This window comes from Juglans regia, chromosome 11, assembly GCF_001411555.2.
Source record: "Juglans regia cultivar Chandler chromosome 11, Walnut 2.0, whole genome shotgun sequence".
Lineage (NCBI taxonomy): Eukaryota > Viridiplantae > Streptophyta > Magnoliopsida > Fagales > Juglandaceae > Juglans > Juglans regia.
The window spans coordinates 10068825-10085087 of record NC_049911.1 but is presented as its reverse complement, the minus strand read 5'-3'; the positions used below and the strand labels follow the sequence as shown (position 1 = coordinate 10085087).

Below are 16263 nucleotides of genomic sequence, written 5' to 3'. Positions count from 1 at the left end.
ACGTCTTCTTCTTCTACTCGCCATGAACAATGTAAAAAATAGTCTAGCCAACTCGTCAAAACTATTAATTGAGCTGGGCTGTAGTGCCTCGAACCACCCTTTCATACCTCCCTTCAAGGTCAGTAGGAAAGCTCTGCAAGTTATCTTCTCGAAAAACCCGTGTAGGGTCATATGGGCCTTGAAGGTCTCCAGATGCTTGAGAGGGTCTTTAGACTCGTTGTCCATCTCCATCTACAGAACTTGGAACTTTGGAGGTAGCGACACGACCATCACCTATGCGCTATAGGGCAAGTTTGTGCTAGTGAACAGCTGGTCGACCGATGACAAAGCCCATATCCTCTTCACCTTCTCCTCATACTTATCCATATGACTGTGCTATTCGTGGTTCATCCTCCTTTCTTCCTCACCAACGTCTACCCCATCGACGCTTTGGGATTCTGCATGTTTGTTTTGACTCGGCCCCGCATCCTCATGCAGCTCACTGTTCCTCCTTTTTAAGGCTTCTTTTTCTTGCCAAAGGTTCTCTACTTCCTCTACCATATTTCTCATGCACTGCTCCATTTCTGCAAATCTTCCTTTCATATTTGTTGATGAAGTTTCCTACCTATGGGTTGTCTAAGAGCATGTTGTAGCCGGCATACGAAGGACAAGTTATTGTTATAAGGATCTCACAGACGGCGCCACTGTTGATAACGTGTTTTGCACATCGGGTACTCAATTTCCTGCAATACAAAGAGGGTGAAAGGCTCGGGGTTGAAGGGTTAGCTCTGATGCCTAAGTTAGTTTTTTTTGTTCCTTGGAGAGAATTCCAGTAGGCAAGAGAACGCAAGTCTCAAATTCTAACTTGGGCAGAAATTGTATCAACAAATAGCATAATAACATTCTAGAAAGTGGGCTTGGATGTTTATTCTATATGTTGATGGGCTTTTCGAGTAGGAATAGTTATTTATTTTCCATTACATTATGATTAGAGAAATGATATTTATAGTGAGTAAATATGAAATCTACATTTACTCACTCTTTTTCTAAAAGAGAGAAAAAGAGTGTGCAGTTCTTTTTACAATCCATAATTGTATTTAGCATTACTTGAATGGTTCCTAACCTTTTTGCTTCACAAGGCACTCTATGTGATGCCCTCGACCCCATGTGTGATTTGGTAGGAGTTGGGACGCCGAGGTGATGGCCACTTGGGTCACGCACCCCAACGCATAGTGCAAGTGTGTGCGGACATACAATATTTGTATAGTTATGAACGAAAAAGAAAATAATAAGGCAATCCATAAACTAAGTACTAGAAAATTTAAATACAACCCAACAAAGAAGTCTTACATAACGTTATTACAGTCATCTATCTGAATAAAATAAAATAAGAGTCCAATCAACTACAACGGGGATAAACCTTAGGTTATCACTCCTTAGGTGGGGTCGGTCCTCCATGCTCATATCCGTCCTTTGCATCAAAATCTACGGCTCCGTAAAACGGAATCGCAGGTGGGAACACCATAATGAGATTTCACAATTTTATCAAGTAAATCTACAGATCAACCACTAAGAAATACAAACAATGGAAATAGACAAACACAAGCACATAACGAGCATATAAAGATATTTCAAAATTTACTTTTCCTTTCCCTTTACCAGAAAAATTTACAGATAACCCTCTCCTACCAAAATCCCATTTTATACACATAAAATATTCATTTTGTTGTGGTATGCACCATGATCTCCCCTAAAGATTATCCATACACTCTGACTCCATTCGTCATACCATGGGAAATGACTGTGGGTGTGACTTCGTAATGAGCAATGCCCAGCCTTACGTCCGGCGCGTACGTTACCAAGCATCTCTAACCTCCGCCAACTGAGAGGCCACAGAGTCGGCATGAAAGCGTTGACATCTCGTCTGAGCCCATTGTCGCCCGATGACAACCCAGGGGACATCACTCAGTTTTACATGCTCCCGAGTGACCAGAGCAGCTCCACCGACACACCTACCAAAATCCCATTAGCCTCTTGACACCAAGAACACAGTTTTTAAATTTTACAGCACAAACATAGAGCAGAGTACAGTTAAATACAATAAAGATAAAATAATGACAATTAAAAATGCAGCTGCGTAAACATACATTTATTGGATGACATGACAATAAATACATCAACCAATGGCAGAACAACACATAGATTCAGAAATCCCAACCACACGCGATTCCCAACACTTCACCGGGCCCTCAGCCAACAATTCCAACACCAACTACTGTATTATATCCCAACACTCCACAGGGCCCCCGACCACTTTTCATTCACAACTAGACTACAACAACATTCAGATAATAACTTATTCCACATTAGTATTTCAAGGGTCAATCTAGGAATTTACTTACAACATGAAACGGCTAATGTTTGGATGATCAAGTGTGCTGATGTTGTGGCGTCTGGATGCGGCAGAGCACAGCAGCGACTGTGGCGGCACACAGTGGCAAAGGCTGATCTGGAGGAAAATAAGGGGAATCTACAACTGGAAGAGCTAAAGGGTAACAAATCTGATATAATAGAGGGTGGAGGAAGGGGATTTCGCAGCGAATGATGGTGGTGCACGGTGGAGCAGAACCCAAAATTGGATTTTAGCCCACGGGTTGGGGTGGAACAAAGGGAGGAGGAGGTCGAGAAGATGGGAATAGGCGAAGGGGTGGTCAGACGACCACAAGGGAGCTACTGACAGTGTTGGGCTGCGGCGACCCACAACGGCGTTGGGAAAAAACTTTCCTAAAAGCTACGAAGTTGCAGATTAGAGGAAGGGGAAAATGAAATGAAAAGGCTTGAGGGAGGATGAGAGGTTTGGAGGTGAGTTTCGACTGACGGAGGCACGACCTATTTATAGGCCATGGGTTAGGGCTCAAGGAACACAACCGTGGCTACGATTGGTGGTGCAGGACGATGGGAGGAAGTTGAGCGTCACACATGTGGCATGCGACAGTTGGCATGCAGCGACGACGAGTAGCAACCATGGCCAAAGCTTCTCGTGTTGACAAAGGGGAGAAGCGCGGGTTGGGCGAAAGGAGTGGTGGTGGCAGACAGGAAAGAATAGCTTCTGCTCAGCATACACGCGGCAACAACAGGGTGGCAACACTGATGGCAATGCACACGAGTTGCACAGAGAGAGAGAGAGAGAGAGAGAGAGAGGGGTGCGGCACTAGGGAAAGAGAGGGGAGGAAAAGATTCCTTAGGGTTTCATTCCTTAGGCCAAAATGACGCCGTATAAAGGGAGGGGTTGGGCCCTTGTTTCAACTTTGGGCTCACACACATGGGTTGGGCCTGAAATTTGAATACTCTACCCACTTAAACAACATATTGGGCTCCACTTCACCAAAGAAAAACACACACACACACACACACTAAAAGAAAGAAAAACCCACTTCCAAATCAGTCTTGGGCTTCACACGGGCTAGGCTTCACACTCTAAGGCTATGTTTGGGTAGTGAGGTGATCTCAGATGATTTGTGAATTATATTGAAAAAGTGATGAAAAAATAATGAAAAAGTATAGAATAGTTGTAAAAAATAGTTAAAAGTAATGATAAAATATAGAATAATAGTAAAAAACAGTGAAAAGTAATGATAAAATATTGAATAGTAGTTGAGTGATCTCAACTACCCAAACACAGCCTAAGACTATATTTGGATGTTGAGCTCATCTCAGCTTATTTCAAATCAATTATTAATAGAAGAGCAATGCTACGTATAGTCCCCATTTGGGAACTGCAATGCAAGCCTAAGCAATTTTATGTTTAAAATTTTTTAAAATTATAAAATATCCCTCCTAAAATGATGCATTTTCTTATTTAATAAAGGGTCTATATATACAGTCCCTAAGTGGGGACTGCAAATAGAATTTCTCTTAATAGAATTCACTACTTTTTCAATTTCTTATAAAAAAATTAAACATATTTCGTACATTCAAACATATATCTCAACATGTTTCATACATTTAAATACATTTCAATGAGATTTACAAAATATTACTATTTACAAATCATCTAAAATTATATTAGCATCCAATGCTATCTGAACTTTGGGCCTAAAGCGCGGAGTTTGTTTGGTTGTTAAGAAAAATGAGGAGAATAAAATAAGGGCAGTTCTACATGAACCAATAATTCAACCAAGGGTTAATTACACTTTGTCCTCTTGAACTTTTATTCAATTTACAATGTGCCTCTAAAACTAATAATTACATCAAAGTGGACCCTCAAACTTTCAGAACTTCCCAATCCCTCTATTCTGTCTACCAGTAACGTCAAATCTAACAAAAATTCACTGCAAAGATGTAATTTTCATATAATTTATTATCATTGACCATATAAAATATAAAATAATAAATCATTAATAATTAACCATATTTAAAATTATTGTATACCTAAGTTGCAAGCAAGTATGAATAATCTATATACACAATGAAATTATTTGATATTCATTAATAATATATAAATTAATAAAAAAATTATTTAATGATTTATGATTTATTATTAATTGATAGCATATATTATTTTATATTTTATATGATTAATGATAATAAATTATATGAAAATTACATCTTTACAGTGAATGTTATATATATGAGCAGTACGTGCAGTGAATTTTCATTAAATTTAACGATGTTGGTAGATAGAAGAGGGGAATTCGAAAGTTTTAAAAGTTCAAAGGTCCACTTTGATGCAATTATTAGTTTCGGAGGTATATTGTGCATTGAGTGAAAGTTCAAGAGGGTAAAATATAATTAATTTTTCAACCAAATAATTCAACCGATAAGTGCAAATTCACTTTTTTATTTTTTTCTTCTATTTTTAATTATTTTTTATATATCTTTAAACATTTTTAAAAAATAAAAAAAAAAATTTATTCATTAATATTTATTTTACTAATTATTAAGTAAAAAAATTAAAAAAATAATCAATAAATCATTTTTATCGATGTTTTTATAGGTTGAACTAGCATTTTCTATAAAATAAAGGATCTTTCTTCTCTATTTCAATTCAACGGGAGTCGATCTAACCTGTTATCTCTTGTGAATGCGAGTCCACAAAAAGTGGGATCCTTCTTTCTCACTCAGCAGTAGAACGATTTTTTACTCTTGGAGTGCCAAGTTACCAACCTGCTTCCCCAATCCACCCCGTACTGTCTACATCTCTCGCTAGTTGCTTCCTAGTTTCCAGTCTATAATAAATATCTTCACTTTGGCGGCTTCTTTTTTTTCTACATATGTATGTCTAGATTCGCTTTTCCAGCAGTAGCAGCAGCAGCAGCGTCGACTTCTAAAGCATGGCTTGGCCTCCCTTTACTTCTTTTTGTTCATGCTTACTATTCGTTTTCTTTTTCGGTTTGGGTTCCCGGATCTGTTATGGCTTCAGGTTCGGCTTCGACATCCACCACCGCTTCTCCGATCCCGTTAAGGGATTTCTCGGCCTCGATGACCTCCCCGAGAAGGGAAGCTTAGACTACTACGTTCTCATGGCCTACCGTGACCGCTTAATTCGCGCCCGTCACCTCGCCGCCAGCTACGGCCAGTCCTCGCTACTCACTTTCGCCAGTGGAAACGACACTTTCTTTTCCCGCTCTTTGGGATTGTACGATCTTTGATGAACTCCTAATGTGTGTGTGTGTGTATATTAGTTCTTAAAAAAAAAAACTTTGGGCTTTTGAAGAATTTGGATATGATTTCTTGGTTACATTAGCTCAAATGGTGATGGAAGGACCTATTTGGTAGCACTTTTTTTTTGTCTCCAATAAGTTAAGATTTTTCTTTTGTGGGTTCTTAGGCGTCCTTTTTTTCTTATTGATTGATGGATATGGAAAATGAGTTCTTAAAGCGTATCGCTCGTTGAGAAAGTTTCGGATTTGTTTGTTTGGTTTGAAATTTCCCTCGATTTTCTTGTTCACCAAACTTGGAATGAAAGTTTTATGGGATTCTCTTCGTGTCACTTTTCTAATAACTAACCATTGCTTTCTATCTTCGTGGTGTTTCAGTTTGCATTATGCCAATGTTTCTGTGGGGACACCAAGTTTATCCTTTTTGGTGGCATTAGACACAGGCAGTAATTTGTTCTGGCTACCATGCGATTGTAAGAAAGGTGGCTGCGTTACTGGCTTGCAGACATCATCTGGAGATGTATGATGTAGTACTTTGAATTTTTTTTTATTTGCTTGGAATCATGATCTGTTATAAATATTGTTTCAACTGCTATCTGGATATGGTTATTATTTATCATAACAATGATTTTTTCTTCAGCCTGTGTCAATCTCTTGCTGCAGTCATGCTTACAAGTTACAACTATTATCTGGACTTTCCCGCTACTTTGTTGAATTTACTATAATCATGCACCTTTGTAAAATGAGAGCTTTTGAATGAAGGGGAAAGCAACTCAAATTTCCAAATCATTAACAAATACTTGCGAAACTGTTTTAGTCTTTACTCAATATATGTCAAATTTTCTTTGCCACACCCTGAAAATTCTACCAAATGTATGACTATAGGACAAGCTTTAATTATTCATTAGCTCTGTGGTCTTATGTTTTCCACGTATTTGGTAATTTTGTGAATGGGTGGTGATAGAAGCTTTCTTCGAGTCCTGAATTCTTTTATAATTACTCTTTTATCAAGCAGGAAATAAAATTCAACATCTACAGCCCTAATAATTCATCAACAAGTGAAAAATTATCCAGCGACAGCACCCTGTGCAGACCAAGTGATCAATGCTCTTCAGCAAGTAGTAATTGTTGTTATAAAATTGTGTATCTTTCTAGCAATACTTCATCTACTGGGATCTTGGTAGAGGATGTTTTGCGCTTAGTTACAGATGATGATCAATCAAAAGCTGTTGATGCTCGGATTACATTTGGGTACACTATTCTTCCTTCACTTACTACCAAAAACATTGGTATGGCTTGTCATTTGGGTGATGAATCTAGAGTTGGTATGGCTTTGTTGTTTGTTCTCCTCTAGTAGGAATGATTTTCATGAGGACTCTCAAGTTGTTGTATTGCCATCATTGGGGGCAGTAGGTGATCACCAAATATCTATTTATATAAAAAAAGAGAAGGTGAAAATTTCCCGTGGGAGGAGTAGGTGATCACCAACATATCAGAAACCTCTAGAGGGGTCAGTTATGGTACCAGAAACATATAAACCTTAATTTAACATGATCATCAATTCTTTTTATCTCCTTCATTGATGTGACAGCATTACCCTCTTCTTCCTTGAAGTGACCTCTTGGTTTTTACCTGGTGGTCAGATTTGTTCTGCAAAATTTTGTTTATTTGTGGCCCCCCTTGTCTAATATGTAGTTATTTGCAGTTGTGGTCAAATTCAGACAGGTACTTTTTTGATGGGTGCAGCACCAAACGGTCTGTTTGGGCTTGGCATGCAAGATATATCTGTACCTAGCATCTTAGCAAAAAATAGGCTAGCGTCAAATTCCTTTGCTTTGTGTTTTGGACTTGATGGGGTTGGGAGAATCAATTTTGGATTTAATGGCAGCTCAGACCAAAGTGAAACACCATTCAATGTTCGGCAATCACAGTAAGTCTTTTTGTTTTGTTAGTTAATGGGGATGGTGGGATTCAAACCCCGTATCTCACCCTTGAAATACCAGGGTCGATGCCGATTGGGTGTTCACTGGCACTTCTTGATATTGCAAATAAATTTATGTTTGATCAGAATCGTATGCTACTTGTAATAATTTTCCTTTGGTAACTTCTTGTCAGTCCATCTTATAACATCAGCATCACTCGAATAACTGTGGGAAGCAATTCTTCTGAGCTGGAGTTCAGTGCCATCTTTGACTCTGGCACAGCTTTCACACACCTAAGTGACCCGGCTTATACTTTTATTTCTGAGACTGTAAGTTCTTTAAATACGCTATTCCATGTTATTTATTGGGAATTTTTATTTTATAAGATCTGAGTATCTATGATTTATGTTGCTATTCAGTTCAATTCCAAGGTTGAAGAAAAGCGGAATTCACCTGATTCGGTGATCCCCTTTGAATACTGTTATGAATTACGGTAATTTATATTAAAGAAAACCCTGTTCCTATTTTGTATTATTTTCACCCTTTCAACTCTGAGGCACTGAATCCACTTTATATGCAGTGCAAACCAAAGCACCTTTAAAATCCCTAATATGAATCTGACAATGAAAGGTGGAGACAACTATTTTGTCAAACATCCAACTGCATCGATCCCAACTCCGGTATGATCTCACTTCTAGAACTTTAATTTCCTTTTCCTAGTTGAGTTATTCTAAAGTTTGATATTATGATCTCCAGGAGGGTGGACATTTGTATTGTCTGGCTCTTCTCAAAAGTGAAGATATAAACATCATAGGACGTGAGTATCTATTTATTGATAAATTGCTTGTAGCTCAAGAAGAGTTTTGTTTGTTTTAAAACCTCTTTGTGTTAATGACTACACAATTTCATTTTTTTTCTGTCGTTTTGGAATTTAGACTTTGTGCATATATCTCTTTAGGTGATTTAACTACATTGTTGTGGAAATTCTACGTATCCTTCTACTGTCTGAAACTCTTAAGATAATGAATTCTGAAGTGATAGAAGAGCACAGAAGTATGTGAGCGGTTATTTTCCTTTAACTATATGAGGGTAGTTGCTGCTTTTGGGTGAGTCAGATAGATCTGCAAAGTCACTCATTCTGTCTACTATTACTTTAATACATAGAAAATTAGAAATTTAAAAACCATGACTATATTCAGCCTCCTGGTCCAGTACTCCCTTCCTTTTTAGATTTGTATTGCCACTCTATGATGGTTGAAAATCATTATACCTTATACAGCAAGATATTATTAATGTGAGTTTGAATTATGGGAGGCTTGTTTTACTTATCAAAAAAAAAATTATGGGAGGCTTGTCAGCGTAGGCTGTGCAGTCTTTAAACCAGGAGTTAATGTTTGCACAAGAAAAAGATATATTTTCTTTCATCATTGCCTCCTTGAACAAGCCTCATGTATAACGGAAAACCATCATGCATCCTTACTTGTTTGAATTGACAAGTTGCCACTTACGTTGTGAATTTATTTATTTTCATCCAGAAAACTTCATGAGTGGTTATCATATAGTTTTTGATCGTGAGAAGATGATATTAGGTTGGAAGGACTCAAACTGTGAGTGTGGTTCCTTCTTTCTAATGTGCAGATTTCTATTCTCTTGGTGAGTTCAAGTTGCTATAATTTGACTTGCTGTCCCCAGGTTACAATGATGACAGTTCTAACACTCTACCCATCAGCCCATCACCATCTTCTGCGGTTTCCCCTGTTCGTCCTGTTATCCCAGTAACCACGGAAGGCAATGCAAACAATTCTCATATGCCTGCGGCAGCACCATCCAGTTATTCATTCAAGTTGAAGTCTTTTACTTACACAGTCACAATTCTTCTTCTTTCTTTTTTTGCTATTGTTTGATCATTCTTCTTCTTTTGTGAGGCTCTCCCAACCCCTGTACTATATAAATATATACATGTACTGATATTCATTATATTTCTTGGAAGCATTGTTTTTATTTTTTATTTTTTGTCACACTATAGGCTATATAAGAATCGGAAGGCCAGTTGGCCTCCTTGGTGTTCGGTAGCATTAATTTGAGCATTGGGTTGCAAGTAACATAATAAAGATATTTATAATTACTGTAAGCAGAAACCAATTCAGGCTGAAATATTGAAGATCTCCGCAGTCCATACCCTATGATAAACAATAAAATTGCAATGCTGCTCATGTGCATTATTTTTCTTGAAATTGTGCGGACATTTTACCGTTGTGTTGATTATAATATGAAGTTATTGTGGTGTGTAAGAAATATTTTAGTTGATGGTTTTTTGGTCTCAACCTTTCATGTGCAAGATGACCATTCTGTGCCTGTTTGGTATTTTCGTGGAATAGGCACTTCTTTTTTCATGTTTTCAGTCTTTTTAATTAGCCTATAGTTTGCTTTTGGCCGTTGAATGGCATTTTTGCGCCCATTAGTTGTCATGCTCAGTTTGCTGGTGGGCTGTTCAGTCATTTTGTTTGGATTTTAAGATCTTAACAGAAAGTACTGGAAGCATTTCAAGTTATATGGTGGTTACTTTTGGTCATCGAATGACAGGTTTACATTTGGTGTGCCCATGTATGCTTCAGCTGCTACTCTGCTTTTCTGTCTTTTACTTTTTCAGAAATGATAAGTGCGCAGACCCTTGCATGGGCTGATGTGGCAATGCCAAGTGGCACTACCACAGCTGTTCTGACACGGCATGCCACATCAGCACTGTCAATGATACGCTAATGTGGCAGTGGCATTGCCATTCTAGCCCATGCACATTGTCTGTGCATGGGTCCATGCCTGTTGCACGACTCCTCTCAAGTTCATTAATATAGCTTCAGATGGTACCTGTTTCTTTTCTTCATACTAAAATCTGAGATATGCAGAGCTTCCATATCTCCTTTGCTCTGAGGATCGCAGCTTCCATGGCGGCTCTCCTCTGCTGACCACTCAATCAACTACAGAGATTGATTTTTTTTTTGTCATTGAACAAGGAGATGTGCTACGTTTTCAGGGAGTAATGTGAAGCATGCTCCCATTTGGTCCCATGATTTGCTTTGTGTGGTGGTCGTGGACCAAAGTTGAGGAAGCAATTGAACAATCTTGACTAGAAAAGCAGGAAGGTCAGTGTGTTCAAGGTCTATAGGAAATATTCATCTCAGATGCATAGTCTTTGGAATTTTTTTTTATATTTTTTGTGGGTTTAGTTTTTATAGTTTTGGCTTAAATTTGAGATTAATTTTATTTATGGTTTTACTTGATTTGTTCAGTTCATTATTTGGGGTTTTGACGCTTAACCAGTTGTTCCTCATGCAGGGATTCTTCCTCGGCTTCTCTTTGTCTTTCCTCTTGTAGAATACAGAAAAGGTTCTTTCTTGCTTTGAGAGAGGACTGAGGGACAGCAAAGAGAGAGGTAGGTTAAAGTTCTATCTTCTAGGTTTAGTGGTTGAAACCTAAAAGCTAAAATGACCTAGCGCAAGCTTTCTAGCACTCTGGGGAACCTAAAGATAGTACAAAAATATAACCTCTCTTATTTCCTTTATAGATGGTTCACACAAGCTTTCTGATCTATGCCAAATTTAGATAAGTTTACTTGAGGTTTGAACTGGGTATCCTTAAATTTCTCTGCAAATGATCTTGGTTTGGACATAATTGCTTCAAATTTTGTGTCCTATAAGCCTGCTCTTTCGTACTGGGTATTCTTTTCTTTGTTTGAATAGTTCATGCAAAGGGTGTTAATGTTAGTTATTAAGCATTCTTTTCTCCAGTTTGAACTTTTTTGCTTGAGGTGATTTCTCAGTTGTGTACAATTGAGTGGTTACTGTGAAATGATTGTACCTTGAGTGATCATGCTTTTGTTCATGATTGTCATAAAAAAGAGAGGTACCCATAGTGGGCAACCCTCCCCCTTCATATGCTGACATAATGTAGCTGTCATGCTTTGGCGAATAAAAATAGCATCCTCACCACTTATGGCTGGACTTAAATGTCGACCGGTAGGTTACTTGGAGTTGGCTATATAGTTAGCCCCCTCCTCTCCCTCTCCATTTTAAGAGGAACACAGAGTGAAAATCACTTTCTCAAATATGTCTCTCTAGTCTCAGCATTTAGGTTGTACAGTATGTGATTGTTGTCTTGGTTTTTACCATGTGACACACTTCACCCTTAAAGAGGATGAATTTGGATGAACAACAATGATGGAAAATTCCATAAAAAAAAGTACATCGGATCTGGAGTTTGCCACAAGAGGTAAACGCTTCCACTATGTACTCCAATCTAGAATTTCTAACATTTGTATTAGAGCACAAGTAAGTTGTTCTCGATTTGATTTTTGATACGCGGTTTATGGTAATTCTTTTTTGCTGTTTCATCTTCCCAAATCGACATGGATGCAAGAGGATCACCCATACTAGAGGGCCTAAGTGACCTGCCATGGCACCATGAGCACCATCGGGGTGCAATGCTACCCATGGTGCTACATCGAAGATGACGTTGTGTGCACACACTAAGTACTTCACCATTCACAGTGTTGCATGCATTGATTGGGTGTAGTGAGGCCCACAACAGTGCTTGCACCAACTAGGGGTGACGCATCCATGGCCTTGAAACATTCAGTTGACCAATATGTGGAACGAGGGTCAAGTCAAAGATGCCCGACAGATTCTATCCGTACACAACCTCAAATGGGCTCAACTGTGTAGTCCTGTTCTTGGATTGGTTGTAAGCAAACTCTGCCTAATATAAGATGAGGTCCTGCTGTTTTGGCTTGGTACAGGCCAAGTTCCTTAGAAGGTTGCCCAAACTACGATTCACCACTTCAGTCTGTCCATTTGTTTGGGGATGGTAGGCACTACTAAAGTGCAGCTTTGTCCCCATTTTTTCCCACAAACTCTTCAAAAAATTACTCATAAACTTCGTATCCTAGTCGGAGGTGATGGACCAAGAGATGTCATGCAGGCAAACAATCTCCTTGAAGTAAAGATGGGCAATTTGTGTGGCGTCCATAGTCTTTCCACAAGCTACAAAATGGGCCATCTTGGAAAATCAGTCAACCAAGATTGAATCCATGGCTTGTTGGGTTCGGTGCAAAACCAAGACAAAATCCATGCTGGCGTCAAGCCATGGGCCTTCAGGTACAGGTAATGGAGTGTAAAGCCTAGCATTGGTGAGGGTCCCCTTCACTCTTTGGAAAACAAAACATCTCGCCACAAAACGTGCAACGTCACCTGTCAATTTGGGCCAATAATAATTTGCATTGGACAATCTGAAAGGCATGACTATCAACTCGACTTGTATAGACCATGTTGGGTTTTGAACTTCGTCTTCCATTCGTTGCTATGGCGTATCCTGATCTGGTGATACCCGCTCTTAAGGTCCATTTTGGAAATTACTTTAGAGCCTGACAACTAGTCCAACATGTTATCCAAGCAGTGAATCAAAAATTTGTACTTCATGGTGATCCTGTTGATGGCTCTGCTATCCACACACATACGCCACGAACCATCTTTCTTGGGCACCAGCAGGGCAGGGACTGCACATGAGCTCATGCTCTCACAGATATAGCTCTTCTCCAACAACTCCAATACTTGGCGTTGCAACTCCTCGGATTTGTTGGGGCTAAGGCAATATGCTGGTCTGTTGGGTAAAGCTGGATCCAGCACCAAGTCAATCTGATGTTGTATATCTCTCATGGGTGGAAGGCTAGGGGGAAGGTCCTCTGGCATTAGATCTGCAAACTCAGATAGTATATGCTGCACTTTTGGCAGTAAATCACGATACCCCCTGCCACTGTTGTCACATGGCACCAAGGTGAACACCATGCCCTCTTTCTTCACCTCTTCCCAAAACCTAGCCAGAGACAGAAGATTGGTTTCTTATTCAGCAGCTGGAGCAAAAACAACTCCCTCTCTACGAGGTGCTAAAATGACATTTTTTCCCTTTAATGCTAAGGGAATAGGTGTTTTTGTCCTCATCATGAACCACGCTTCAATCATACTGCCAATCTTATTAGTCCTCGCCCAATCTTCTCCCAAGTATTAGTGTGAGAAATATTAATCCTCACCCATTCTTCTCCCGAATCACTCTTGGGAGTTAATAAATTTTTTTGACAACAAGGGTCTTATTACCATCATCGTACAAAACATCCCTTTCATTGTTGTCCTTGTCAAAGACAGGTTCTCCAATGTCCTCATCATACTCCCTGTCATCCTCGTTAATTAGAAAGTTTTCCCCTTCTTATTGGCAGACTTTCTGCATTCCGTTGCCCTATAACTGGGCTCCCCAAATCTGAAACACCGAATATTAGTGATGTTTGAACTCTGACCTTGAGTTGACTGCTGAACAAGGTGAGTCTCCTCCGAACGAACCCCCCATGTGTGTTCTGGTCACTCCTAAGGCCCAGGTGGCCTAGTTTGCTGCTTCTCTACGATCAAAGCATGTTGATAGGCCTCAAAAACACTCCATAGAGAGTGGAGGCTGAGGACATCCTGCTAAGGCTGTCGCAAACCCCCCAAATTCCATGCCTCCATGTACTCTTTAGTCTTGGAGATCATTTCGGGCCACTAACTTATAGAACTCCTTGGTGTAATCATCAATGGAGCTTGCTCCCTGCCTTAACGTGTAAAGTCGTTAAAACAAGGTTTGATTATATCCGAAAGGGCAAAAATTGACCCTTCATCTTCTCCCAATCGCCAATTTTGGCCTTGCTCTGTTGCTCTCAAGATTGCTTCAACTGCTCCCACCAGGCAGACGCTCAGCCCTTCAACTTGATGGAGACTAGTTTCACCTTCATATAATCTGGGACATCCTTATAACAAAAAATATGCTCCACCTCGTGTAATAAATCAATGAAGCCCTCATCCTGCGGAGTACTAGTAAATTCTTGAAGATCAACTTTGAAGCCTAGGTCTTCACCTTGCTCCTTCCTACCACAATACTCCCGAAATGGAGCACGATTGTGATACGGGTTATCGAAACTAGAGTCAGAATATTGACCATAACCATCCAGAGTTTGTGTCTCTAGACACTAGGATAATTCTGCTATCTGCCTCTACAATCATCGCATCCTGTACGTTATGATATTAGTGAGGGACTTCCTCAATCGAAACCTGCCCACGCCGACCACGATCTCTACCATCAAAACTAATGATAAATCACCCCAGTACAACATTAAAGCTCTAATGCCAACTGAAGCTGGGGAAAATAATAACTATTTTGAGGGCTAGCTAAGTAACGAAAGCTAGAGATTGAGATTGAGATTGAGAAAAATGCAAATAGAGAGAAAACTCTTGAGATAGACTTTGAGATTAGAGTTTATTTATAAAAATCGAATATATCTTCTGAAGCCCACAAGCCGGGCTTAAATAGCTAAGGTAAAAAAGGCTGACCAAATAATAAAATATGGAATTGACGAATCTTCATCTTTGCCCACCGGTTTTGTGCCGATCTTCCTTCTCGAGGTAGTGTTGTGCCATTTCGAATCTGTCAGTTGAGCATCATCGGACTCGGATCCCCCTTACGTTCCCAAATCTCTTAACAATTATTCCATTTTCTTCTTCTATTCCACCGAGGTGAAACATATACTTGTTCCCCCTACTCCGAAGTAGGCACGGACTGCACAAACTTCTCCTCCACCACCTCTTAGGAAGCAGTTGACAGAAGATTTATGGCCTTAGCTGTGTTGACTTCCTGCTCTAACTTATAGTCACTCCATGATGGTTAAAAATCATTATGCTCGGGCACATCTTTAGTAGTCTCTAATTTGGAGAGATTTTATACAGTAAGGTATTATAAATGTGTGGGTTGAAATTACACATTTAATCAGACACTATTCTTTGCATGAGAAACAATAAACGTGGTTTCTTCAATCATTGTATCATCGAACAAGTTTGGAACTTTAAATACTCTATTTCATTTAAAATTGATATACAAAATATGGAGTATTTCAGTCATGGTATTATAAGAAGGATGGCCAAGCCAAAATATTCCATGTGTTGTATGATTTAAAGGAGGATCTTATTCCTTGCCACTTATACCTGGATATTCTTGGCGGGAATTGCCACGGACAGCTTGAATTTATTTATTTTCATCCAGAAAACTTCATGGTTGGTTATCACCTAGTTTTTGATCGTGAGAAGATGGTATTGGGTTGGAAGGACTCAAACTGTCAGTGAAATTCCTGTTCTTTTCCTTTATTTTTCCGCAACATGCAAATTTTGCTTCCCCCTGTGTGCTCTTTAAGTGGTTACAATGAGGTTTGCTGTCATCAGGCTACAATGATGAGAATTCGAACATTCTGCCTACCACACCATCACACTCTCCTGTGGCGAATCATTCACCCAAGTGGAAGTCCTTTACTTGCACACTCACGATTCGTCTTGTTTCATATTTAGCTCTTGTTTGATCATTCTTTTTATATGCTGAGGTTTTCTTGAAACCAAACCCCGGGAATACAGAACCCCATTTGGAGGCATTTTCTTTTCCTTTTGGCACACAAAAAGTATTGGAAGCCTTGTTTGTTGGCTTCCTGTTTTTGGTGTTTAGTGGCATTAATTTGAACATTGGATTATACGTAATATAATTTTTTTTTGTTATTATTATTATAGGCAGAAACCGTTGTTAATTTCTGAGTTTAAATTTTGTGATTTTGCAGCATTGCTATTAATTCCATTTTCCAGGCTGAAATA

The 16263-nt window shown here is 39.2% G+C and overlaps 1 protein-coding gene across 4 annotated transcripts; it reads left to right on the top strand.

The window, feature by feature from the left end:
- The first annotated feature begins 5044 nt into the window (after positions 1 to 5044).
- On the top strand, positions 5045 to 16016 carry LOC108997681 (aspartyl protease family protein 1-like). 4 transcript variants are annotated; one of them, XM_035683045.1, is made up of 10 exons: positions 5045 to 5617; positions 6018 to 6159; positions 6655 to 6890; positions 7345 to 7569; positions 7755 to 7890; positions 7981 to 8054; positions 8142 to 8241; positions 8318 to 8378; positions 15671 to 15742; positions 15847 to 16016. In XM_035683045.1, exons 1-10 carry the CDS (start codon positions 5313 to 5315, stop codon positions 15978 to 15980), a joined length of 1485 nt encoding a protein of 494 aa, XP_035538938.1. In that variant the 5' UTR covers positions 5045 to 5312; the 3' UTR covers positions 15981 to 16016. The 4 variants fall into 4 exon arrangements, with proteins under 4 accessions (XP_035538938.1, XP_035538937.1, XP_035538939.1 ...); XM_035683044.1 differs by lacking the exons at positions 15671 to 15742; positions 15847 to 16016 and adding exons at positions 9097 to 9168; positions 9254 to 9636; XM_035683046.1 differs by having other exon boundaries at positions 15671 to 15896.
- Positions 16017 to 16263: the final 247 nt, after the last annotated feature.